Source organism: Strix uralensis, chromosome 19 (assembly GCF_047716275.1).
Source record: "Strix uralensis isolate ZFMK-TIS-50842 chromosome 19, bStrUra1, whole genome shotgun sequence".
Lineage (NCBI taxonomy): Eukaryota > Metazoa > Chordata > Aves > Strigiformes > Strigidae > Strix > Strix uralensis.
This window is the reverse complement of record NC_133990.1, coordinates 4,085,070-4,110,432: the sequence shown is the minus strand read 5'-3', so window position 1 is coordinate 4,110,432 and position 25,363 is coordinate 4,085,070. Positions and strand designations below refer to the sequence as shown.

At 52.2% G+C, this 25,363-nt stretch overlaps 1 protein-coding gene across 4 annotated transcripts in view; it reads left to right on the top strand.

Moving 5' to 3' along the window:
- Positions 1-25,363, top strand: part of SEPTIN9 (septin 9) — a 144,806-nt gene that overhangs the window by 53,667 nt on the left and 65,776 nt on the right. The window contains exon 1 of one of the 4 annotated variants that reach the window (XM_074888846.1): positions 14,224-14,384. The exons of the other annotated variants lie outside the window; for them this stretch is intronic. Coding sequence (XP_074744947.1) covers positions 14,330-14,384 — 55 coding nt within the window. The 5' untranslated portion in view covers positions 14,224-14,329. Of the gene's footprint in view, positions 1-14,223; positions 14,385-25,363 lie in introns of those variants that run through there. 4 annotated transcript variants of the gene reach the window in all.

The following is a 25,363-nucleotide window of genomic DNA, read 5'->3' as shown; positions in this document are numbered from 1 at the left end:
ATGCGACTTTCCATTGGTTCAGGATGCTGCAGGAGCTGGACCTGCACATGCACTTCACCACGATCAGGTTTTTCTCTCTAGGAAGGCGTAGGAGTTGAGGTTTATCTCCGTGCTGGCAGGCAAAGGAGGATGCCACACCTCTGGGAGCTTCTGGGGGCTGGGTGGAGTGGGAAAGTGGAGAAGCAAGACACAGGCTTTGAGGAGCTGTGTTCCATGGGCTTGCCTTGAACCCAGGACACTTTGAGATTTCCAGGGGCCCTGGGGAAGGAGAGTAGCAATAAATCTGGGTCATAAATCACAGGCCCTTGCCCTTCTAGTGATTTCTGACATGCTGTGCTTTTTTGACAACAAGTGCAGCAACAGGCTGTAATCCACGGGGGCTTTTCTTGGCTTGCAAGCTGAGAAAGTGCTTGGTCCAAGCAGGCTTGGCTGCAAGGAGCTCCCAGCTCTGGGTGTGAAGGTCAGAGGGGAAAGGAAGCAAAAGCACAGATAACACATTGTAGGGCTCTTTCATTTCAGGCTGGGAGATTTTGTTGTCCTCAGAATTGAGCTCTGGGACACTTGGTGTGTGATGCTGTGGCTGCTCTTATGGGACCTTCCAGTGCTGCAGCTCCAGGAGAGCTGCACAGCTCCCTCGGGAGAAGCACCCAAGGGAAATGCAGACCGAGTGCATCCTGTAAATGTCTAACAGGTCTAACTGCTGGGACTGGAAATTCATCCTCAGGTGACTGGTGTGGGCTTGGGGAGCCCTTGCGATAGAAGACAGACAGACATCCAGTCTCTCTTTGGATGTGGCTGAAAGATAGAGTTATCATCATGTAAAAGTCAGGAGTGGTAATGAGATGCAATGAGGTCCCATCCTTGGGATGGGAAACTTTTCAGGAAGCCCCAGACAGTGTGGGACATCTGGAACTGTCTGGCTTGGACTGTTTCTCCCTAGAAGATGCCCGGTTCATCCCCCACTAACCATCCTTCTGCTGCGTCATGTAAACTCCAGTCAGACCTTCCTGGGCAAACCCCGACTGTGCCTCGGTGTGGAGAGGCTGCGGCTGTTTCTTTATAAGATGAGGCGTTTATTTTGCTTTATTCCTTTGTCAGCCTTCCTTGAGTTTTACCAGCTCTTCTCTCTATCAGCTAGAAGTTTGCTAGGCATAGATGGAAAGCACTGTGTTCAAAATGCTTTTTTAATGCCTAATTCAGCAAAATAAAAAGAATTGTTTGATAGTACCACTCTGCCTCTGAGTAACACACAGAGGGAGACTAGGGGTGTGTAGAGGGAGACTGCCTGATTCTCAGGATGGGGATGGGTTGTCTTTACATTCTCAAGTCCGCAGATGCTCAACATATCTGGCATGAGGGAACGGGGCTGGACTATTTGCCTTCTTTAGCGACTGGAAGCAATCCAGCCTACCAGCTCCTGCGAAGCTCATCCTGTGGTTTAGTGGATAATACTGATCCTTGTTCAACTCCCACGCTTTTGTGCCTTGCAAGCGGGTAGGGAAGACTTTGCAAAGCTTGTACTGTGCTGGGATCCCAGTTCATTGCTGTGGAAGACAGCATGAATATTCATTATGCTGTGAAGTGCTTGCTCCATAGCTTTAATAAAATGTTTATTATTACACAGGAAGGACCATGACAATCATAGCAGGTTGTAACTGGTCAGCATGTGTTAAATGATGCAGGGTGGTAGTAATAACTGAGGAGGAAGGGTTGTTTCTTTGAACTCAGTGAAGTGCCTTCACAAGTGTCCTTACAGGAGTTTGACTTCTGCTGCCATTGTCTCCTCCTCTGCCAGGACAAGTGTTTGGTGTCTATGTTCTTGTGCAGTTGTGGGGTGACTAGTCAACGCATGGTTGACTGAGCTCAGAGACCAGGAGCTACACAAACCTGCCTTTTCTCAAGCAATCAGCAAAGCTGCTGAGCGATGCAAATCAAAGTGACAGCCAAATCAAGACAGATCTGTTGGAGGTGAGCATGCAGGCTTTATTCTGGAACTCACCAACGTGACTAAAAGTGAGTTCAAGTGTCCCAAACCTAATGTTATCCTCAGCAGACCAAGGATGATCTGATGCTGTCGCTGGTGTGTTCGTATCTCAGCTAATGAGCAACTTGGTGTGGTGGGTGAGGCTGTTCCTTGTCCACAGAGCAGAGCTGGGACAGCCCCTCTCCGAAAGGTGCAGAGGGGACGTGGTGCAGGAGGGTCTCTGTGAGCAAGAGGTGACATTGGCTTTCGGTGCTAGGATGTCCCTCAGCCTCTCTGTCCTGAGAGACAGCGGGGTGCAGGTGTGTCCCCTGGATAGGGTGAGGAAATGGGGCCTTGTGTCCAAGAGTTTGTTTCAGATCAGCCTTGTCAAAGCTGCGAAACACTGCAGCTTTTAGCCAAATCTGGTGTGAGGGTGCTGTAGCTGCACGACACTGCTGGCCTCCATCTGCGTATTAAACTCTGATGGAGGTGTTTAGTGAAGACAGGATGGAGGTTTCACCGAAGAGCAGGACAGCACAGAACAGAGTGGAATTTGTGAGCGAGCCCTGCAATTCTGCCTGCACTCCTGCCTCACCTAAATCTGTGGATATATGGAAGATAGATGAGGTGAGCAGATTTTGGTATGAATGTGGCTGGCAGCAGACACAGATCATGGATTAAACATGTGCATTGCAAGAAAGGGGCTTTCTTGAGGCAGACAGAGAGGCTTGCTGTTGCCGTGCAGCCGTATTCATCTCCAGCTCTGATGCTAACATCATTATCAATGTGTTTATATGAAGCTTGGCTGCAAAATGGCTCATCGTCCTCCAGTTTTTTCAAGCGAGTCTGTAGCTTTACTAAATACTCCTTTTATTGTGCTGCCAGGGGCTCTCCCAGAGGCCAGTAAAGGAGGTGGCCTGTTTGGCCACAGTAATATCTGGACCGGAGGTTCAATTCCCGTGTGTCTTAAATCTGTCCGCAGACTGGCAAGCAACCAAGTGGGCACCTCTTTCTCCAAGTAATTGACTGCGTATGTGCAAATCAGCCTCTAGCTGCTTCCACGGTGCCTGGCTCACCAGACTCACGCAAGAGCATGCTTCTACCATCACATCTGCAAACCTCCCTGAGTGCCAGGGCTGTGCAGGGGACGGTGAGGACAGGGACAGCCCAGCCCTGCTTCTGCATCGGGTCACCACCCTTGGCCATGAGCAAGCACCCAGAGCTGCTCTGGGCCGTTAACGCTTCTCTGCAGCGTATGAACTAGCTGTCCGTCCTCCAGCTGGCAGGCAACGCTCTCCCAAGTTACAGGCAAGTTACAGGAGAAGAATTGTTTGGAAACCATCTACAGAAGTGGAGCTGGAGCTGCGGATGAGATGCCCCTGGCAGGGGATGTGCAGACCTGCGGCTGGAGGGCCGGAGCTGGTGGCAGTGGTGTGCGTCTGCAGAGTGATTAAGGGTCCTTCTTGTAGGAGGGTGTTGCTGATACATCAAGGTGCGTGTCTGTGCAGAGCGGTGCTCCCCAGGAACCCAGGCACTGGGTCGAGGCAGCAGGGCAGTTTTATTTGGCTCTCGGGAATGTCATCTGGTCATTAAACCAACCAGACTGGGGGTGTTGTGGTGCAGGGGGATTTTTCCAGAGGTGGCGGACAGAAGGAAAGTATGTAAAGACAGAGCTCAGGTCTGGCAGTTTATTCCCTTGTGTTAACATAAACACGGCTGTGTTGGTCTGCCTTGTGATTACTTGTCTGGGAATAACAATATAGCTTGAGCATATAGACACTGCCAGTCCCTGCTGAACAAGAAAGGCTGATTCTTAATGCACGCAACGCTTTCCTCCTGTCATTCCTTTATAAGGAAAAACATTTCAGATTTTGTTTCTACCTTATTTTAACTTCTTCTAAACAAGGGCAGTTTAATTCTGTTGATGGAACATCTAGTCCAGCACTCCCTGACCTGGGGTGGTGGTTATAGGCACTAGCACTGGGAATTAAGATGCAGTATTAGCAAAAAGTCAGCATGGCGAGGCTGAGCTCACTAGAGAGCGTGCAAGGTGGGGTGGTGAGAGAGACAGCCTGCCTGGAGTCTGGAGATGGCAGAAACTATAATGGCAAGTGAGCACCATATGAAGTTCTCATTGCGGCATGGCTTGGTGCAATGGCAGAGGCCACGTCTTGTCAGAAGGGGAATTTACCCTGTTCTCCTTTTCCCTGCTGGGCTTCACCGCAGGGGTGATGGGCGCAAACAGAGCACAGGCTGCGCGTGAGTGGAGATAACCCAGTCCTGCCTGTCCCTGAGAGGGAGCAGAGCCAGCTCTGCTCATTCAGGACACGGGGACTCTGCAGTCCTCATTTAGAAACCAAAGCAGCAGAGCTAATTGCCCGACAGCCTGCAGCGCAATGCTTTGTACAACTGCCCAGGGAAGGGCTGCGTCCCACAGCTGATGGCAACGCAGATGCTGCTGAAGTGTCTGAGTTTCACCCTATTCTGGGACCCCCAAACTCAGCCCGTCTCCAAGGTTTTACTGTCCTGTTTGTTGGGAGGATTGCCAGCATGGAGTTTCTCTCCCCCTCGTACTGCTCGCTGGAAATCTCCTCCTCTCCTGCCTGGCTTGGTGCCGTCTCTCTCCGTGGCTCATGCTCTGCCCCCACCACGCTCGCGGGCCCCTTTCCCATTTAGGGCAAATGCTGGATGGCCCCTGCTTTTGGCCTACTTGCAGAACATCTCCCAACTGATTTTTTTTTTTTTTTCTTTTTAATCCTCTTTTGTTTCTGGAGGCTGAAATCCCCAACATCCCCCAGTCGTGTGTGCTGGCTGTGGCTCATGCTGAGAGATGGCTCTTGGAAAGCAGCGCTGGGGCAGGCGTGGATGGGGGGAAGCCCGAGTGTTGTCCTGCTCTGGATGAGGCTTGGTGTTGACAGTCTCTTCTAGCAGACAGGGTGAGCCTGAGCGTGGTGGTGACAGCATGAGGTCCCTCCTGCAGTAATGATTTAATCTCTGCAGAAACAAGTGCCCTGCAGCGGGGAGCCCACAGTCACGGGGCTGGACACAGGCGAGAGCTGGGGCAGGCAGAAGTGGCTAAGTGTGTGCAAGAGAGAGGAACTTGAAGGAAATTCCCTTAACAACTTGCATGCTGAATCAGGGGGTTTATTTAAATCCAGATTTTTAAATGGAACTTCTACACCTGTAGAAGAGGCTGAGTCTGTGTTAGCAGCACTGGACATCTGAGAGATGCGGTGTGCTGATGGGGGCATCTGCTTAGAGGGGGCTTTGTGGTCCCCTTTGCCCTGCCCTGTTTTTCCAGCAGGAGAGGAGACTGGAGCCTGAGTGCCTGGGCTGCCTCCTGTATTTGGGGTAGATCCCTTGAACACACAGCTCGGGGTTGCTGCTTTAGTGCTGCCCAGCACAGCTCGGCCAGCTGGGACCCTGGAGCCTGCCTGATGATACTGGGATCTGGTTAGTGGGGGATTACCTTGGTTGTGTCTTTTGTGTAAGCCTGAAAGAGTTGTCATAAACTTTTCGAGAGGACAGTTTAATGAGATGTAAAAGCCAAGTCAGACCCTGTCTTCACTGAAGGCAGCTGGTCCCTCCTTGGGTCCAGGCTGGCCCATGTCTTTCCCATTTGCACTCCCCGAGCCCAGGAGTTTAACAGCACCGATCTTGCCTAATTTTACGTATGTGCCTGCATTGGACCTGCCAAGCTCTCGCGGGCAGCAGCGGTACCGGCAGTGGAGCTGAGGGCATGGTTCCCCTGGCCAGACCATTGCAGAGCACCCAAATTCCCATCCGCAAGGAGACAGGAGTGCACAGCCCATGGGTTTTGGCAGCGTTGCTTGTCCACTTGTGCACCCTTCCCATCCCTGCGTGGTGGAGCTGGAGCAAAGAGGAAGCTGCCGGTGATGCTGTGCAGATGCTGACCGCCGCACCTCAGCTTCCCCCGCTGGTGATTTCACTGGCATTTGCCAAAGCCTTTAAAAGGAAAGGAAAATTGTGTTCATTCTTCCTCTCCTTCCTTTCCTCCTGCCCTTGTGTCCTCCCGCCGTGCGGTGAGCTCCCGCGCTGTGTCCATGCTGACCGGAGGAAGCTGAGTGGGTGTGGGGCTGCGGCTCCATCTGGGAATTGTTCCTATTAAACTGGTTAATGTCAAAAAGGAATAATAATAATAAAAACTTTGATGATAAACAGGGAGATCAGGAGGTATGGCTGCTCCCGAGGCCTGACCTGCAGCTCAGGGTGCTTCCTGAGCCTTTACAGGGAGTTTTAGGGTCTTTGTGCTGCAGCAGATTTTGTTACATGCCTGAAATATCTCAGAGGAGCAGGGAGAAACAACTGGGGGCTGGCGCAGGGAATGCGAGCTGCTGGAAATGGCTCTCTGCAAAGCAGGGGAGAAGTATAAGAAAAGCAAGTTTCCTGCCATGAGCTGGTATATTTATGACTGGAAAGTTTTGGGTTGAAAAGGTCGTGAGCAGACAGCTGAGAGTGCAGCAGAGGCTGTAAGAGCCGCTTTCCCGGCTCACACCCGCTCTGCACTGGGGACAGGAGGGTCCCGTGGGGGTCCAGTGGCCCTGTGTGATGGGAGAGGGATGAAGGACAGTGCCCAAGGCAGCTGGGATGTGCGTGGGGAGGCAGGACAGAGAGGGATTTGCCCCCGTGGGGCTGGACTCAGCGTGGGGAGCCCACGCTGGGCCTGCCTCCTCCCCTTGTGCAGGGATGGAGTTTCCAGCCCTGCCTTGGACACCACGTGAAAATGAGACATGCACATCTGGAAGCAGAGCATGCACTTAGCACTGCCAGTTTGTTTATTCCTGCAAATTCTCCCTAATTAGGGACTTCTGGGCAGTTTGCAGTAATGGAAATGGCCTCTTTCCGAGGGGTTCAACGTTCTGACTGACCCTTGCCTCCCTTTTTTCTCCCTGCAACTACCATAAGCATGAACATGGTGAAAATGGAGGGGAGGTTTTTCCTACCTCGAGGTCCAGGCACTGCTGTTTCTTCTGGAGTCACATGCACCCTCAGCCACACGGGAAGGCTTTGCAATGGAAACGTGCTGTGCCATGTGTGTGTTAAACTCATTAGAGGATGAGCAAGGTTTCTGAAACCTCTTGTTTCCATTAAAACATATGTGCTGTCACGTAATGCTGGTTTTTTTGCATGTTTGGTCTTAATATTAAAATACAGGAATTAATAATTAATATTATAATTAAAATAATTAAGTTGGTTTTCTGCTTGGATCCTAAACTGCACCTCCCAGTTTCTTAGGAAAGTCTGACCTGAAACTAAATGAGAAGAGCAAGGGCGTGAGACTGAGTTTGTTTTAACTGCGTGAGGTTCAGGCAGATGCAGTTCCTGATCCTCTTTCCATTTCCTTCCCCTGCAAGCATCCCCTGCCGTTTAATCAACACCAGGGAGTTGTGCTTCCCTTCCCTTCCCAGGCACGGGGGCTGTCAGCCCGCTCCACCGGTGCGGTGGGGACCCCCCCGGCCCCCCTGCCCTCCTGGGAGCACCGGGGCGGCTGGATGTGCACCGGGCTGGGGCTGAGGCAACGTGTCTGGTCCGAGCTCGGGACAGTGTTTCCCTTTCCACTCTCTCAGCGCTTACAATAGCCGGAATCGCCGGCTCGGCGTGAAATGCTTCAAGCTGGGCCCTGGCACCAACATGAGGTTGGTGGGGCCTGCAGTGAGCTCGTCCTGTGCGTACAGATCACCAGGTAAACGGGCAGACTGTTTGTTGGAGTTGGCGAGGCTCGGAGTGCATAGGAGGGTGTTTGTGGAGGGCAGAGCTGTGCCCTCCCAGCCCAACCATGCGCTGCTGGATCCGAGCATGGGGGGTGCTAACCTGCAGCATCCTTCCTGCTGCCAGGCAGCAGGACCGGGTGCCTGGTTTGAATCCCACCTTAGCACTGGCAGAAACCCAGGGCGACTTCATCGGTCCCCATGGACCATCAAGAATTTGCCCATGTGGGGTGCAGGAAAGACTCGGCTCTGTTTTCAGATTAGCAGGGTGAGAGGGTGGATGTCAGTCCTCCGCTTGCCCTGCTCGGTGTAACCACATGCGATGCCTTCCCTTGTCCTGTTCAAGAACAAGCTGGTACCTACTCTGCACGCTGACTTAACGGAGTTAAACCTGACGAAGTTAAGCTTTGATCTTCTTCACAGCTGTCTCCCTGCTGGAGATGAGGGAGAAGAGGCTGCAGGAACATTGTGTCTGTGGTTGTTCCTCCACCTGCCCAGCTTCCATGGGGCCTTTCAGCTCCCGGGTTGTCCCAGAACATTAAGTTTGCTGTTTCCCCTGTTTGTGCAGTGAATATCTGAGAAGCTGTAGGCTTGGGGACTGTCTCCTTTCCCATGTCACATTGTATTTCCTACTAGCAGCCATGCTCCACCTTGAAACATGTTTGGCTTTTTGCCCCCTTGATTTAACTAGCTGTTAAAATCTTCTTATTTCCAGCTCTTATTGACCTGTTTATACCATAACCATGTTGGGATTTGGATTGTGGGTGTTTTTTGTTCCCTTGGCAACAGTCATCTTTGCCCGCAGCAGCTCTCCCCTGTGGCACATCTGTGTGTGATGCTTCTAGCAGTCCCATCCCCTCTCCACCTTCGTTTCTGCTCACTTTTACTGATGTTGGGTAGCCAGGATGACTCAAGACGAAGCACTAGTGATTTCTGCTTTGCTGCTGAAAATATCTTATTTACCACATTTTAGGAATGCACTCACTTTAACTGCATGGCATTGGTGACTCGCAGTCATGCTGAGATCCACGGGTGCAGCAAGGTCCTTCGCTCTGATGCACTTTTCATGAGCAAAGACTTCATTAAAAGCCCTTCAGGTACTGACCTTCTGTCATTCTTTCAGATTTCATCCTATTTCTATTATCCAGCCTTCAAAGTTATCCGACTCCTGCTGTGCAGTACCCTGGCTTTATGTTTGTAACAGGGGCTGCATAGCTCTGGGGCACTAAGGGATGAGATCTGACCACATTTCCTTTATCAAGAAAATCAGTTAATTATCCAGAAATCTCAACTCAGCAAACCTATTTTGAATTTTTTAAACTTTTTCCATGATCTTAGTTTCCTTGCAAAGGAAGGGAAGTGTGACTAGTACTGAAGTGTGGCCATCCTCACTGTATTTCCTACTCCTTTGGAAGCAGGAAGAGCATGAAGTCTTGGGAAAGAGTCTTTTTTTGTGACAATTCCTGCATAATGGGCAGGGCTGGATTCATACCGTCATCTACATGAAAGCATGGGCAGAGGTGATGGGAACTGCATCTCTGGTTTTCCTTCCAGAGTCCCCCCCGTCCTCAGCCGGTAACACTGGCACTTCCCGAGGAGCTGGGGGCTGGATTTGGCACTGCTCACCACCGCAGCCAGCCCTGATCTTCTTACTTGCCAGCTCCCCACTTCTGAGTGATGGCTGTCACATGCCTCAGTTTCCCAACCTGTAATGTGGAGATCATTGCACCTCTTCCCAGTGGATTTGGAAGCAGAAATGTTTTTTGGGCAGAAGCACAAGAACTCAGAAGGTGCAGGGAGCAGAAGGGAAGGTGATTGCAACAGCCTTTTTTTTTGGCTTACAAAGAAGAGATGTGACTCGCCATTCCTTCACCTTCAAAATCTGCCTTGTCTGAGCTGTTATACATCTGTTTCTACCTGTTACCCTGCGTTGGTGCTGCCTGTCTGACAACAGCCGAGGGGATGGTGCAGCCAGTGCTGCCCTGTGCTTTGGCTTGAAGCGATGCTGTGGGGATCCTGGACCGCCGCGGATGTTGGGGGTTGGCATCGCGTGGTGCAAGAGCCTCCACCCACACGCTGCACCTCCCCAGAAAGGCTGGAAAGGATGTTTCATCTGTGATCAGCATCAAGTAAAGATATTTAGACTCTCAATAGAAACATTAGTCGTTAATAATAATATTTAGCTGCTCCTACGTAGTACTTTTGGTCAGTAAGTCTCAAAGCATTTTATAAAAGAGGAAGGAATCAATAAAGAGTTTTGTTTTCTAATTAAAATAGGAGGAGGAAAGGGAAGATGCTGTGGATGAATTACCTGCTTTTGTGTACGAGATCATTTAAGATTCAGGTAGCCACAATGACTCATGCCACCCAGTCTAACCGAGCCTGACGCTCATGACTGCAGCAGATCATGAGACCGATAAGAGCTGCACAGGTTCAGAAAAACCTTGACTTGTGGGAGGAAGAAAATCTGCCTGAAAAACTGCATTCTTAGCAGCTTGCAAGGAAACTGTATGGTGCTCTTTAAAATGCATGTGGATAGGAAAGTCCCTTTTCTGCCTTAGCCTGTCTTGATAAGGCATCTTCTAACGCTGATACCTGCCATCTCCGTGGGTTTTTTTCTCTCTTAAGGTTTTTTTCTCTTTGAAGTGACTTTCTAGGTCTGGTCTGCATCGTGGTCACCCCACAACTATGTCAGAGCAGAGGCAGTGACCAGCACTGGCTGCTTCTGGAGGAGGTTGTTCTGTGATCTGGAGAAGCCCCCCGAGGTACATCACTGCCTGGAGGGCAGGAGAGCCCAGGGATAAGGTACCCAGGGGACAAGAGTCAAGGTTTCTTGTATCAGCCGGCTATCATGCCATCAAGCTAGTTTTAGCCTGGTATCTAAGTGATCAGCAGATTTTACAGACTGCCTTTTTGGGGGCAGGAAATCACTTCTAGGCCAACGAAACAACTTTGCAGGAAGTTTATTGCTCATCTGAAGAGCAGAGTGATGATGAAGGAAAAAAAGGCTGGGCAGTCAGTGCCCTCAGTGGCCTGGGTTAGTAGGGAAACAAGAAATATTTTCATTGTAATGTAATACAGCAAGGAAAGTCATTTACTTAAAACCCTCCTGCAGCCAGTGGTTTGCAGAACAGGGATTGTCTTGGACAGCAGTTCCTGTGTTAAGTATCCTGAAGGTCTCAGCTGACCAGGAGCTCGAGGTTAGTCCTCTGATACAATAAAAACAGGTAGTGAGACCCTTGGTTGGTTAAGCAAGGGGAGCAGCAAGCAACAGAAGAGATGTGATTTGCTATCTTTCTTTTGAAAAGTGAGTTCTCTCTCTTTATTAAAATAAAAATAAAAATCCAATGACAAACACTTGTGAAATGTTGGGAGAAAGGAGCAGGAAAGCCAGATTAGTGACTAAGAGACCAAAGAAAATACGTGACACGAAGGACAGAAGGAGCAGAACCTGATTAGTTTATCAAAGGGAATGTAGGTGACATGATCAGTGTGGGAGATCTTTCACTGGGAGAAGGTTCAGGGTCCTTAATCTCCTCAATCTACCAGACAAGGGCAAAGTAGGGCCTGTGCCGAAACTGCATTTGGATGAGCAGTACGACACACGCTTGTGCTATGCTGGCGGGGAGCCCCAGAAACAAATTCCAGGGGAGGTGATGGATTGTCCGTCCCTCTGGGATGGGTGCTCAGCTTCCCAGCCTGCCTTTCTAGAAGTGTTTAGCTAAACACAAGCTTTTGGGTTCAGGACACAGGTAGAAAACCTGACGACAGGGTGTTTAGTTGTTATGTGCGGACTGGACAAGTGAATGAATGATTTTTTTCCAGTCTTATGCTCTTTTAAAGCCATGCCTCTGACCGTGGCTAAATCAGATAGAGGTGCAAGAGAGTCTCCAGGGGAGAGAAGGGTGGGCTTGTCTCCCTGGAGGAAAGCTTGCTCCTCCTCAACTCGCAGGCGTTTGGGTTATGTGCTGTGCGGTGAGTTGTTTACATACCTTCCTGCTTTAAATATTTACTATTAGAGCTCTGGATATTCTTGTTATTCTTTAGTTGCTGTAGTTTTCCATCTTCCTCTTCCCCTCTCGTGCCTTAGGTGCACATGGGTGCAATATTAACCAGCTGGTTTTAATGAAAATGAACTCCTACTTATAGTCCGGATATTTTATTTCACACGTCTTGGGGCTCTCCACTAGGCCTGTTGATTTGCTAAACCTTTATTAGATCCAGGATGATAACATCATCTTTGCTTAGGAAATGCAGAGTGACCCAGGGAATTGGGACTAAACCAAACTGCCTCAAACTCTTCTACTGAAGAACTTTGAGCTTCCTCACCAGCTTCATGAGACTGGTGGATATGTCATCATGACACTCACTGCTCATCAAACAATAGGGGTTTTTTAGTGGTTTACTTCTTCTTGCCTCTGTTTGACCTTAAAAACAGAGTCCCCATCACAGTGCCACACTGATCCCATGTGAGCTAGTTCAGAGAGTGCCACCAAACTCCAGGCAGTGGGTCTGACACTGAATCTTACGGGGTTTGCAAGGGGGGAGACTCTGAACATCAAAAAATGTGCTCAGTCCTTCCTCAGATTGTCCCTGTCACTTTTTGTTAAGCTTTTTAACAACATTGATTTTTAGTTTGTCTTGCTTAGTTCATTTTTTTTCTCCGTTTAAACCCATTCTACAACCTTGCAGTGAGAGCGTGCCGAGGAGTTCTGATGCTTGACAGCTGTTGTAAAAGGCTAATCTAGGTTTTGCTCCTCCAGCAAGGGAGTCATTGACAGTTTTTATCAAAGTAGCTTTTTTCTTGCTCAGTAACTAAGCTTAATTATTGACAGCTACATTTTTACCTGCTTGAAATGGATTGCGGATGTGATCTGCATGTGTGACCTGGATGTGAGGTGAGAAGAGAGAAATAAAGTAACTTTCTTTCAAAAAATCAATGCCGGGGTGTGGGTTGGGCAGCACGGGATGCTGTGCGGTGTGACAGTGGCCATCGCTCCCTGCAGAGCGTGGGGGGCTGTGGGGACAGCAGGGACCTGACACCCGGGCACTGAGCCCAACAGCACGAGAGCCGCGGGCCCACGCGTCCCTGCTCTCCTCTAAGGCACCGGGACCAGGTAGTGGCGTTCAGGCGTGGGGCTGCCGGGGAGCCGTGCTCCGGTGGCTTTACGGACGGCGTGTCGCGTGGGGAGGATCTGCATTTCCATATTGCAACTGCAGAGATGTAGAGCCTGTTCCTCTCTGCACTGTTGTGGTTGTTGGTTTCTGACCTCGCTAGGAGTGCAAGAAATGAAATAGCTGCGCGCTGCTGTCTGTGAAAGGGGAGGAAAACCACTCTACCTACCTTAAAATACCATATTTCTATTTTAAAGGTACATTCTCAAGACTATTTAAGCAGTTCTCATGTTTTAAAGTAATGCCTTTCCTTGGATTAAAACCTCAAGCTATTAACGGTGTGGAAAACCTGAGACTTCTTGAGTCTGGGAAATTGGTGCTGTTGGTTTAATTTTCTGGTTCACGTACACTCTTGGGGAGTCTGTGGTGTTTGCAGACTTTGGAAGTGTAAAATTAAAAGTGTGACATAAGTGATGAAGCATGTACTTTCTGCAGTAACAGACGGTAACAGTACTGCTGTTTTGCATAATTTTTCTTTATGGTTCACCCAAAGTGGACTAGAACCCCAGCCCATTAATTTTTCTTTTCCTGTTGATGTGCCTGGACACATTTCAGTGGGTATCATCACTTTTAAATGATGGTACTAAAACACAGGGTGGGGAGGATAAAAAGAGGGTCAGGAGGGCAGGATCTGAATCAACATGGGAAGGGAGAAACATCAGATAAGGAGCAGAGAGTGCACGAAGGGCGAGGGCGTGAGGCGGAGGGAAGGCGGCAGTGCCCTGGAAGGGGCCGGGGCTGATGCCCAGCGCTGGCGTTTGCCTCGCTGGCTCTGGCTGGAGAGGAGCGAGCTGTGCCCGGCTGCGCCCTCAGCTTTGGGGCAGGTTTTGCAGCCTCTTCTGCTGCATCCGTGGTGGTTTCCAGAGTGGCTTGGATGGGGTAGCGGTGGGTTAGCGCTGCTCGCTGGCGCTCTGGTTTGGTTCTGAGAAATTATAAAACTAGAGGAGGGTGGCCCAGTTGCTCCTTTCCAAACAAGGGCAAATTGAAAAGCGAATGGGTTTATCGGTGCCCGAGAACATCAGTGGTGTGACCCACCCGCCCAGGCTGGTGCCCTCCCTTGCGTGGGTTTCACCCCCCACTTTCTACCCTGCTCGTTCCCGGAGGGGTGCGGGACAAACTTGAGTCAGCAAGATGCTGTTTGTCCCGGGGCGAGCAGTACCCGGCTCCTTCCACCCCCCCGGGGCCGTGCGGGGGTCCCCGCCCGCCGCTCCGCGGGGGGGGCGGCGTGACGGGCGTGGGGAGCAGCCAGTGCGCGGCGAGGGGGCCGGGCCGGGCCGGGCCGGGCTGGGCTGGGCTGGGCCGGGCTGGGCCGGGCCGGGCGGCATGGCAGGCTGCCCGCCGGCGCGGGGGGCGGCCGCAGCCGCTCGCCCTCCGCCATTCATTCGGCCGGAGGCGGCGGCGGCTGCGCGCACCCGCCCGCCCGCGCCCCGCAGAGCCGGGGGGCAGCGCCCCGCGCCCCGCCATGGCCGACCCGGCCGTCAACGCCCACCTGGAGGGCATCATCTCCGACTTCGAAGGTGGGTGGCCCCACATACGGGGGCGGGGGGGTGCTGCTTTTTGGGCTAAACCGGGGGGAAAAAGCGGGAGAAGTTGCCGCCGGGCCGGGCTGTGGCAGCGCGGAGTTGCCCGCGCCCCTCGCAGGCACCGCGCAGGGCTGGGGGGGCCGCGGCGAGCCGGGCTGAGCCCCCCCGGGGCCGGCTGCCCCCCTCCCACCCCCCGCCCCGGGTGCCCCCCTCTTCCCCCGAGTCCGGCTGCCGCTCTCCCTCCCCCCCCAGGTCCGGGTGCCCCCCCTCCGGGGTCCGGCTGCCCCCTTGTCTCTCCCCGTTGCTGCCGCCCCGGCCGTGTCCGGGGGGGGGGGGGGGGCGGCCCTGGCCGTTGCTGGGGCCCCGCCGCGTATCGCACCCGCCCGGGGGTGGGTAGGGCTGGAAGGAACGGGGTGCCCGGGGGCGACCGGAGCCGGGGGCCGGTGGTTGTCGGAGCCGCCGCCGGGCTGCGGTGTCTTTTGTTCGGAGCGGTTGCGCCCTGGTGTTATCTGCCAAGGCAGGATCTTACGGGATGTTTTTCCTTTCCTGCCTTTCCCAAGTTGGTTTATGTAGATTTTTCGCTGAAAGCAAGCGCCTGACACGACTAAAAGCCTGCGAAGGGCACCGGCCCTTCTGTCGACTCCCAGATTTCGGATACAACCACAACCCTAGAGTAGCTGGGAGGTGGGTAACGAACCCAAGTTTCAAATATGTCCATAGCGGGAGCTGCCCACCCTGGAAAGCTTCGCAGTTGTCCGGTGGCAGAGCTCCAGCTGCCCCATAGCGTGGCCTGGCTCTCCGCTGGAGGATCTCCTTGCAACCCCCTTGGCGTGCGGACAGGGATGCCTTCTCCCGGGGGCCTGTGGCTCTTGCCCGGGACGCTGGCTTTTTTAAGCAAGAAAATAAGCTAGCAGAGAAGCGTGCTGCTGCCAGATGGGTATGAGAGTTAAAAGACAGGCAGAAGAGGGGTGGGGGGGTTCTGCTGAAGCAGGCGTTGAGAGATCGGCTTGGGGGAGCTCATCTTCCAGAGCGGAGTTTTGGAAGAGCAGCTCCGTCCCTACACTCACATCCTGGCAGCAACCCAAACTGAGCTTCGTGCAGCGGTTTCTAGAAAAAAAAAAAAAAAAAAAAAAACTAAGAAATAGTGGAGATCTGGGGGCCGTGGTGAAAGCTTATCCAGGGGCTGTGCGTGTCTAGCTATAGGCTGAGACGGCTTCACCGCCTCCTGGTGAACCAGCCTTGCCTTCGGGAAGGAACGCCGTGGTGGTTTTCCTGCTGGGAAGCTGAGAGCACAAGGGATCCTCTTCCAGGTCAGGCAGGAAACCGGTGGCAGAGCTGGGGTCTCTGCAGCCTTTCGTCCCAAGGTGTAGCCACATTCGTGGCCTCTTCTTCCAGGCCCTGGGCTTTCTTCAGCTAAAGTTGGGAGTGGAGGGCCTAGCAGGAGGCTGAGGGAAATCGTGTCCCTCATGAAGATCGGGACTAACAAGTGGTGGGACACAGAGAGCGACCCAAATACACCATCAGTTTGGCACTCGGGGTTCAACGGCGCCTTTGTAACTGTCCTTGGGGACTCGTGAGCTTCCCCACCGCAGGGCTCCGAGTGCTGATGTAATTACAGCTTTTCCTCTCGCCTGCCTCAATTGCATTTAAATCTCTGAAGAATGAGTAATTCCCTGCTTGGATATGATAAAGGCTCTGCTGTGAGCCCCGGGGCTGCTGCTTCGGGCTGTGTGTGCTCCTCGGTGGCACCCAGCAGCTCCGCAGGGTGACCATGGAGCCTGTGCAGAGGGAGAGGCTGGGGAAAGCTCTGTGTATCTGCAGCCAAAAGGTCTGGCCTTGCCCTTGAGCAGGGATCCGGGCTACTGTTTCACAATTTAATTAGTTTTCTGGGTTGCATAGCAGCTTCCCAAGAACAAGGCAATTAATTTCTAGCCTGTAGGGCAGGAGATGCAGTGTTCATCTCTGCTGGGTGGGTATCTCAGCCCCAGGCAGCCCGTGGCCAAGCAGGGAAGAACAGCCAAAAATACCACGGAGCAGAAACACCAGATCACCCAGCAGCCAGAGCCCTCTTTGTTCTTGCCAGTCACACGCTGCCTGCCCTCCCGGATCATCCTGGTTGTTCCTGCCTGCTCTCCTCTCTGCATCCCTCCCCAGCATAGGACTGACAGGTTTCTTGTACCTGCTGGGTTGCAGGAGGCCGGGAGTTGCAGGCTTGGCTGTGGGCTGCTGGCGTGGGAGCTGCCGGCCTCTGGGTGCCCGAGGAGGATGCAAGGGCCCTTTGGGAGGGGGAAGGAGTATGAGATACTCAATTCCAGTATAGTTTCCAAATCAAAGCAACATGTGAGAGGGAAACACTGCACAGCAGAGTGCGTTCTTCCTTGTGCCCGGTGATGGATGGTCGTACGTGTGTCCACCTGGCCAGCAGGTCCTGTGGGGAGGGCACTAATCCTGCTTATTTGACTGGCAAGAGCTTCCTTATCTCTAATGAGGGAGGGCATTATTAGGTCTGTGGTTTGACAGGATTTACAGAGCATAATAGTTCTGCCCCTGGGTTTATAGATTTTGGCAGATTTTCAGAAGTGTGGCTCTGTTAGCCGTGGTTACAGCAGCACTTCCCAAGCTCACCTCTGCTTTGGGGGGGGCTGTGGGTCGCTCAGCTCCCAGGGTCTCAGACACAGACTCTGAGCCACAGGGAAGGGAACCTGTAGCAGTAAATCAGTCCAGGTGGTGGGATGCTTGTGTGGCGTATTAACTCTGTGTAAACCCCAAACTCCTGATCCTGTTCAGGTTGGGTGATACGGGAGTGTCGGTGTCTGCGATGTTCCGCAGCAGAGAGGGGCAGGTGTTCCTGCTCGCAGCTTTCGTTGGTTGTGATGACACCCAAAGATAACTCTACAATGTGGTACTTATCTTCCTGCTAAGGATTAAAGCACTGTGCGCTCATGATCTGCTGTCTGGTAGTAAGATAGAAGGGATCTGCTCCAGCCCCTCATCCTGGTGGGATGTGGCTGCTGCTGAGCAGAGTCCCAGGGGTAACCAAGGCGCATTTTTGCTGGCAGTCGCTGATGGTGACTTGGCAGCAGTGATGCTGAGCGCTCTTTGCTGTTGCCAGTGCTGTCAGTCAATACCACATTCGTTTCCTCGTAATGTTGAAACACAAAATGTCATAGTGGGTGCAAGCTGTGAGTGATGGTAAATGCCAAGTGGGGCTGTAAGTGCGTGGAGCGTCAGGGTGGTGTGAGGGGGTTCAGTGTGATGTCTGGAGCTAGAGCCTGGGGGAGGACACAGGCTTGCAGCTTCGCTCTGGCAGAAGCCACGAGCCAGCCTTCGTTGGTGGTTCTCAATCCCCAGTTTACCGATTCCCCCTGTCCTGGCTCCCTTGGGGAGCGCGTGCTCGCTGGTGGGCGAGCCTTGGCAGCGCTGTGGTCTGAGCGGTCGCGTGCTGCGTGGAGCTGGGCGCTGAGGGCAGGGAGCTCCAGCCCTGCCAGGACGAGTCAGTGCTGATAGGAAGGCTTCTCTGGGGTTTTGGGGGGTTTTTTGTTTTTTTTTTTTTTTTTCGTCCCCACTATTAGGCACTTTCCCTACAGACACATACTTCTTGCACCGTTGGATGCAGGACATTTCTAGTATTTTGGCCACAGACTTTGTCTCAATGAGGTATTGACTTGTGCTAATTTACATCCTGGTTTTAAGGGTCATTAAAGACAAAAAAACCATCAGGCAGGTTGTTTTCAGGAGGGGGCCATATTAGAAATAGGCTTTTCTACATGTATGAATCTCATGGGCTCGTCCTTAAAACTTACTTGAGCAAATGCCCAGGATGTCTTTGGGACACGTGGACACACCATCCCCTGGGCTGCTCGGGGCTGGCATGCCTGCTGCTGTGGGGAGCAGCTGCTGCCCGCGTGCTGCGGATGCTGGGACTCAACCCTGCTGCTAATATTAGCAGGAACGCGCCAGAGGGATGTTCACAATGTTATGTGGGTGATGTGGCTTGAATTCAATACGGTGAAAAGCCCCAGAGAGGGGATGTGCTTTGTGTTTGTGTAAGCATCTCACTTGGGTTCAGGGTCTCTCCCGTAAGCCCTGCCTAAGGGTTTGCAGGATGAGCGCTCGCTGGGGCTTACATGCATGGGAGTGGGCTGGGAGTCTGGGCGCGTGACTAATGGTCCCATGTGTGCAGAGGTTCAATGCCTGGAAAAGGAAATGCGGAAAGATCTTTCAGATTGTATCTCGGGTCATCTCAACACTAGGAGTGAAGCAAAGCTCCTGAATGTCAATTGTTGGATTTCCTGGGCTGTCCCCAAAAATTATACTGCGACGTCTCTTCAGATACTCTTTATCAGCAGCCCAGTGTGGGTAGAGCCAGTGCTGCTCTCCCAGCTGATTGATGTAGCGTGCTGCTCCGAGACAGCAAGTCACCTATGATATCCTCAAAGACAAGCTTTACAGGCACTTCAGAGAGTTTTCTCTCTTTTTCTGCTCTTCCTATCTACATTTCTGAATCTGAGACAAAAGGATGGGGTGGATGGGCGTTTTCTGCCAAATCGGCGTGTGGTGGGAGAGGCAGAAGCTCTGGGGGAAGGTGCCTGTGGGAAGGCAGAAGTTGTGTCTTCCCAGAATTTGTATCTACCCCTGCAGAACTGGCCTTTCATGTGCAGAGTGGAAGAATTGCATCTGCCTTGTTACAGCAGCGGAGACCTGCTGTTGTGGGTTGATTTTTTTCCCTATGTATATTTAGTTCCTTGGGAATAAAAAGGTTGTGAGGGAGTGGGAAAATGAAGAACAGGACGTGGATCTCTTCGTCCACGTGAGCTGGGCTCTGGGGATAGCCTCTGGCCCTGGTTAGGATGTAGGATCATCCAAAGGTCGTTGTTTATAGTCATCTTATGCAAGGAGGGCTGGGTTGCATGTCCTTGGGGATGGGCCACCACTGCAGCATGGAGCAGAGTGTCCTTGGCTCTGTGTCAGCATGGAGGGTTTCCAGTGTTGGCTGGTATGGGTGAGCTCTTGCTGTCCATTTGAGATCCGTCTTGGGCAAAGTGAGCATGGTGTTGTGCTAGTCATAAAGCAACCTTTCAAAAGTGTCTGGGTGAGAAGGGACAGAGAGATGATGAATCTTTACACCGGGGCTGGGGCAGTTACTGCTGCTGCCTGGAGGTAAGCGAAGGGTTGGAGCATGTACACCACGCTGGCTCTTCCAAGTACTCACCAGCCTCTAGGATCTTTGTAGCATCTTCCCCTTAGTAAGAGGCTCACCTAAAGTGTAATCATTCTCCTGCTTTACTCTTTGTTGATTGTGTGTTGCTGGTTTGTGGCAGTGGAGTGAGTAGGAAGCACCTCTGCAACATGCTGGGTCATGCCTAATAGATTTGAGTGACCGTGTCTACATCTCTTGGCCAGTACGTGCCAGCAAACCTGCTGCCAGGTGGGAGTCCTGGCACCTCCAGGTGTCCTGTGGTCTCACTGTCTGGGTGCTGGTTTAATTTCTGTTTTGCAGTCCTTCCTTGCAGGGAGCTGCTCAGCCTGTTTTCCCAGGAGCCAGGACCCAGACAGCAGCCGCAAAAGCCTGGACTGGGACTTGTCATAAATCCAAAGACAATAATGGAGACTTCAGAGCCCGTAATCACTCCAGATATTCATGTTTCTGACTCTAATATTTGATATTTAAGGCAATGTCTTTCAGCAGGACTATTACGCAGGCTCTTTCCCAGCCTCCCTCCGTCCTCCTCCTGCTGCAGTGAGCTCTGGTACCTTCTTGGTCTTTAGAGGTGGGACTTGGAGGCAACAAGCCAAGCGACCCTAAATCCTGATTAAGCTTGTTTGAAGCCTGTAAAATGAGTCGATGGGTCTGAGTTCAGTTCCTGAAGAGGATGTGCCTGTTTGGTGGGGGTCAGAGTCCATCAGGGGTGGGACAGGGGTGGGCTGTCATGCCCTTCAGCATGGGGCTGGGGTTGTGTCCTGGCCACCTCTCATTTCATACCTGCAGGGTATCATTTGGTCCTGGCACCATCTGCTTTACTCATGGAGGCATCAGCAGTTTGCACTCCCCTGCTGTGCAGGTGCTGGTGCGGGAGTGCCCGCCTCGCTCCCTTCCCTGCTGCACAAATGGTGCTGCTGAGTAGCCGCCCTTGGGCAACCAAGGGATTTATTATTACCTTCAACTTATTCTGAAAAGCTGCCCCCAGATTAATGAGAGCTCTTATCTTCTGATGGCCGTGACTCAGGCTTTTACTGTGATTGCTTTTGTGAGGTTGCTGGACAGAGCTCAGCACTTGGGTCTGCTGAGAACACCTTCCGAGCGGTGACCCAGACACAGGGTCTGTCCAAGCTGGCTCTTGGCTGGTTTGCGTGCCGAAAGGTGAGACACCCGGAAAGTTGGGGTGGGGTACCAACCTGTTGCCTGGTGTAGGCACCACCGACGTTGGGCAGCCTCCTGTGGATTGCAGGGCAGGGGACACCATGACTGCATTGGTCTGTGCTGCCATCCTCCCAGCAGTAGAGGTGGCGGTTTGAGTAAGCATCACAAAACTGTACAGCCCCTTGCTCCTGGTGAGTTGGGTGCTCTCTGGCTTGTCCCAGCCCTGGAGTTGTGGCAGGGCTTAGTGGTGAGGGCAGACAGCATCATACTGGCACTAATCCGCTGGACTGGTTTGGGAGAAAGGAGCATGGTGAAGACTGGGGTTGGGACTTCAGTGTTTCTTTCATCTGGTCATTGGAAGTGCAAATATGGAGAAAAGTGAAAAGGATGGATTTGTTGGTTTTTTGTTTTTAAAGCATGTTTAGTTTACCAGGAAGGAGAAAGGAGGGTTCTGCTCTCTGCCAGCCTTTAGGACATTTGGACAACTGTTTGCATTGCAGTGCTGGGTGTCCCCTCCAACAGAGACACCAGAGCTGGCTGCAGCAGCACCAGCAATCAGCGGGCAGCACAGGCAGGGCTAGCAGGCAGCACAGGCAGGGCTAGCAGGCAGCACAGGCAGGGCTAGTGAGCCTGAATGGCTCCTGGGTCCCTCCTTTAGCCACTTTTACCTTTTCCTGTAGCTTTTTAACCAGCGTGTTGCAACACCACCCATCAGTCTGTCTTCTCAAATGGAAACTTAATCACTTAATGATTTAATCACCCAGTCCCAGCCACCCAGACTGGTCGCCCACCTGGGTCCTCTCAGTGTCCCCTGCATGGGTGCTGGGAGTGGTGACTCATGGGGGTGGTGTCTGGGTGCTTCCTACACCCAGTGTGGTACCAGCACTGAAGCTGGTAGCACAGGGCAGTCTGGGGTCTGCAAGACCACCTGCATCATACTTTTGCCTTCTGGGTAATAATTTTTAGGTGTTTTAGAAATATTAGTGAACCAAACCAAATCTGCAGTCCCCTGGGAGGTGCAGAGAAGATTTATTTCTCTCCTTCCTCCTCCCCTTATGAAAGGAAACTGGAGCACAGACCAGAGGCAAAAGCTGCAGAGAGCCTGTGGCAGAGCCAGTAATGCAATCTGCTGGGCTGAATACCCTGTATTTTATGTAATTTTCTGTACAAGTATGAAATGAATATAAGGGATGTAAAATATACTGGTCTGATCTGGAAGAATTTTGCTGAGGGTTAATGGTTATATAAACCAAAGTGTCATGGAGAATCAGAGCTAAAACCTTTCTAGAACTGCATTATAGGGACTGGAAGGCTGGGATTTTGAATTAATCTGAGTGTGGATTTTATTTTTTTCTATTCCTAGTCCCAATTTTGCTTTTGCATGTTCATTTCTGGTAAACGAGGGGTTTGCTGCATCGGTCTCAGGCTGTTTTGTAGCTTACTGCGTGTGAGTGAAATGCTGCTTGAAAAGCCGTGGTCAGCGTCAGAGCCCTGAACTTGCATTTATCCTCAGATTTCCTCCATAACTCAGCTCTTGGTACCGTTTGCACAGCCCAGGGAGGCACTGCGTATTGACAGCACGTTGCTGGCATTACCTTCTACAGGCTATTTGTGACAGACCGTGCAATCTATTGCAACTTCATTTGAATGCTGTTTGTAAAGTCAGAAAAAGGATTTCTTTGTGCATAAACCATTCATAACCTGACCCAGGATAGTGTGAGAGTCGTGCTACAACAGCAGATTGTTGTTATATATATATTTATATATATGAGATTGTATGTATGTATTGTGATGAGGTTGGTTTATTGGTAAAAGAAGGGTGTGAAACCTCCTGGTGCAAGTGCAGGGAGGGGAGCCAGCAACCCTGACTTGACTTCTCTCTTACGTTGGATGACCAGCAGCTTTGGGAGAGGTGGTTTTAAAGTTTCCTGCCTTCATTTCTTCAGATGTAAGAGGGGACCCAAATTTCTCAGGCTGTTTTGAAGCTGTTAGTACTTGCAAAGTCCCACCAGTGTGTGTAGCATCGTTTGCTGCCCACGCTGCCAGTGCATTTCCCATCTCAGCTCCATGTTTTTGACCCCACTGAGGGGCCTGATGCAGTTGGGAGCACCTTGTTGTTGAGGATGGAATAGAGATACCCTGCTCTGGCCCTGCAGCAGGCGTGCAGCTCCCTTTCCCTTCGCTTGTGGGACCTTTAGGTTTACTATGCAGTGTATATGCACCCTGTAGATGCATGAACAACATCCTACTTGTCCCTGTAACGGAGCATTTATTTCACTAAAATGCATCCACCTCTGTTACGGATGGTGGCAGCTATTCAACGGCATCACGGCCAAACCCAGATGGCCCCATGGTAACCTGGGCAAACACACTCTTTGCACTCAAGTTGGGCCAGAAAACTGCCCTGAGCATCCTGCTGCCAGGTGACAGGGGTCTGGGAAGCTTTAAGGGCCGTGAGCAGTTAATGCTGTGTTGGGTTTCCAAGGGCTCCTTGAAAGATGAGACCTGCAGCCTCCCCCTCTTTCCTCCCCGGGAACAGGAGGTGACCATCTGGTAGCAGTTTAGAGAAAGTCAGCGCTCTCAAACGGTACCATTGTATCGTGTGAAATAACGGGGCGCCTGGCTGCCCTAGTCCCATAAGGCTCTTATGTGTCAAAAAAACCCAAGAAAAGATTTCCGTGCTTAAGCAAGCAAGCAAACCTAACCCCTGGGTTACAGAGACCACATGAGGGGCAGAGGATGTTTAATGGGAAGCAGTTGGGCGCTGTGGCTGCAACAGAGTCTGAGGCTCCGATTCGAAGCGGGTCCCGGAGGAGCCAGCATCCCTCGCTGTTTATTTTGGTCTCCTCCCGAGCTCTGTGCATAGAGGTTTCCTTGTATAAAGCATCCCCTCGACTGTTACTTGGGTATTCTGTTTAGAAAGAGAAGAAAAAAGGAGCAGATGCACCAAGGTTTTGGAAGCGGGGGGCTACAGGGGTGGCTTCTGTGAGAAGCTGCTAGAAGCTTCCCCTGTGTCCGATGGAGCTGATGCCAGCCGGCTCCAAGACGGAGCCACCGCCTTGCCAAGGCCGAGCCCATCAGCGACGGTGGTAGTGCCTCTGGGATAATGTGTTTAAGAAGGGGAAAAGTTGCTGCATGACAGCAATCACAGCTGGAGAGAGGAGTGAGACTACGTGAGAGAAACCACTCTGCAGACACCAAGGGCAGTGAAGGGAGGGGGAGGAGGTGATCCAGGCACCGGAGCAGAGAGGTCAGTGGTGGAGCAGATCTCCACCTGCAGCCCATGGAGAACCCACAGCAGAGCAGGGGGATGCCCCAAGGAGGCTGTGACCCCGTGGGAAGCCCGTGCTGGAGCAGGCTCCTGGCAGCATCTGCGGCCCCATGGAGAGAGGAGCCCACGCTGGAGCGGGTTTGTTCACAGGACTTGTGACCCTGTGGGGGACCCACGCTGGGGCAGTTCGTGAAGAGCTGCAGCCCGTGGGAAGGACTCACGTTGGAGAAGTTGATGGGACTGTCTCCTGTGGGAGGGACCCCACGCTGGAGCAGGGGGAGTGTGAGGAGTCCTCCCCTGAGGAGGGAGGAGCAGCAGAGACTGTGGGTGATGAACTGACCACAACCCCCATTCCCTGCCCCCCTGTGCTGCTGAGGTGGAGAAGGTAGAGAAATTGGGATTAAAGTTAAGCCCAGGAAGAAGGGAGGGTTGGGGGGAGAGTGTTTTTAAGATTTGGGGTTTTATTTTTCATTATCCTATTCTGATTTGATTGGTAATAAACTGATTTCCCCAAGTCAAGTCTGTTTTGTCTGCGATAGTAATTGCTGAGTGATCTCTCCCTGTCCTTCTCTGGACTCATGGCCTTTTGTTATATTTTCTGTCCCCTATTCAGCTGAGGAGGGGAGTGATAGAGCAGCTTTGGTGGGCACCTGGCATCCAGCCAGGGTCAACCCACCACAGCCATGGTGGACAGTGTGCCAGGTAACCCTGGTGCTTCCCACTGGGAGATGTGGAGCCCTTGGGCAGGAGCCAGAGCCCTTCATGGCATCTGGGCACCCTTGGCTTGTCTGGGACCCCCGAGGAGCGACTCGCCTTCTGGGAGAGGAGCATGTAGATAGGAGGCCTCAACTGTGCCCCTGGCTTGTGACTTCTCTGGAAAAATCTTGGCTGTTGTATGAGCTACTGGGATTTGAACCAGACCTCTGCCCTCTCTTCCCAATTTGCAGGATTCCTAAAAAGCAGCTTTAACTGGTGTGTGTGTCCTGCTGGTGCCTGGCCGTGGGGTGACTGGGAGGACGCAGTGGCCGCGCTGTGCAGACATGCCCGGTGCTGCAGCACAAAATAAAGATGCATAAATACTTTGCTACTTCTCAGGCCCTGTACTTGCCTGGGGAGCGTTTGGGCTAGGGATCAAGGCATGCATTTCTTGCCCCAAAGAGCCTGGCTGGCAGGGACCCCATTTCTGTCAAGACTGCGGGTTTGCAGGAGCTGCTGCCGCTGTGCACAGCCAGCAGAGCTGCCTGCAGCGGGTTCCATCTCGGAAAGCCCATGCCTCCCTCGTCTGCCAGGCTTAAGATTGGTATTTTTTAAAGCTGGCTCTGCAGAGCAGGACCATGGCTA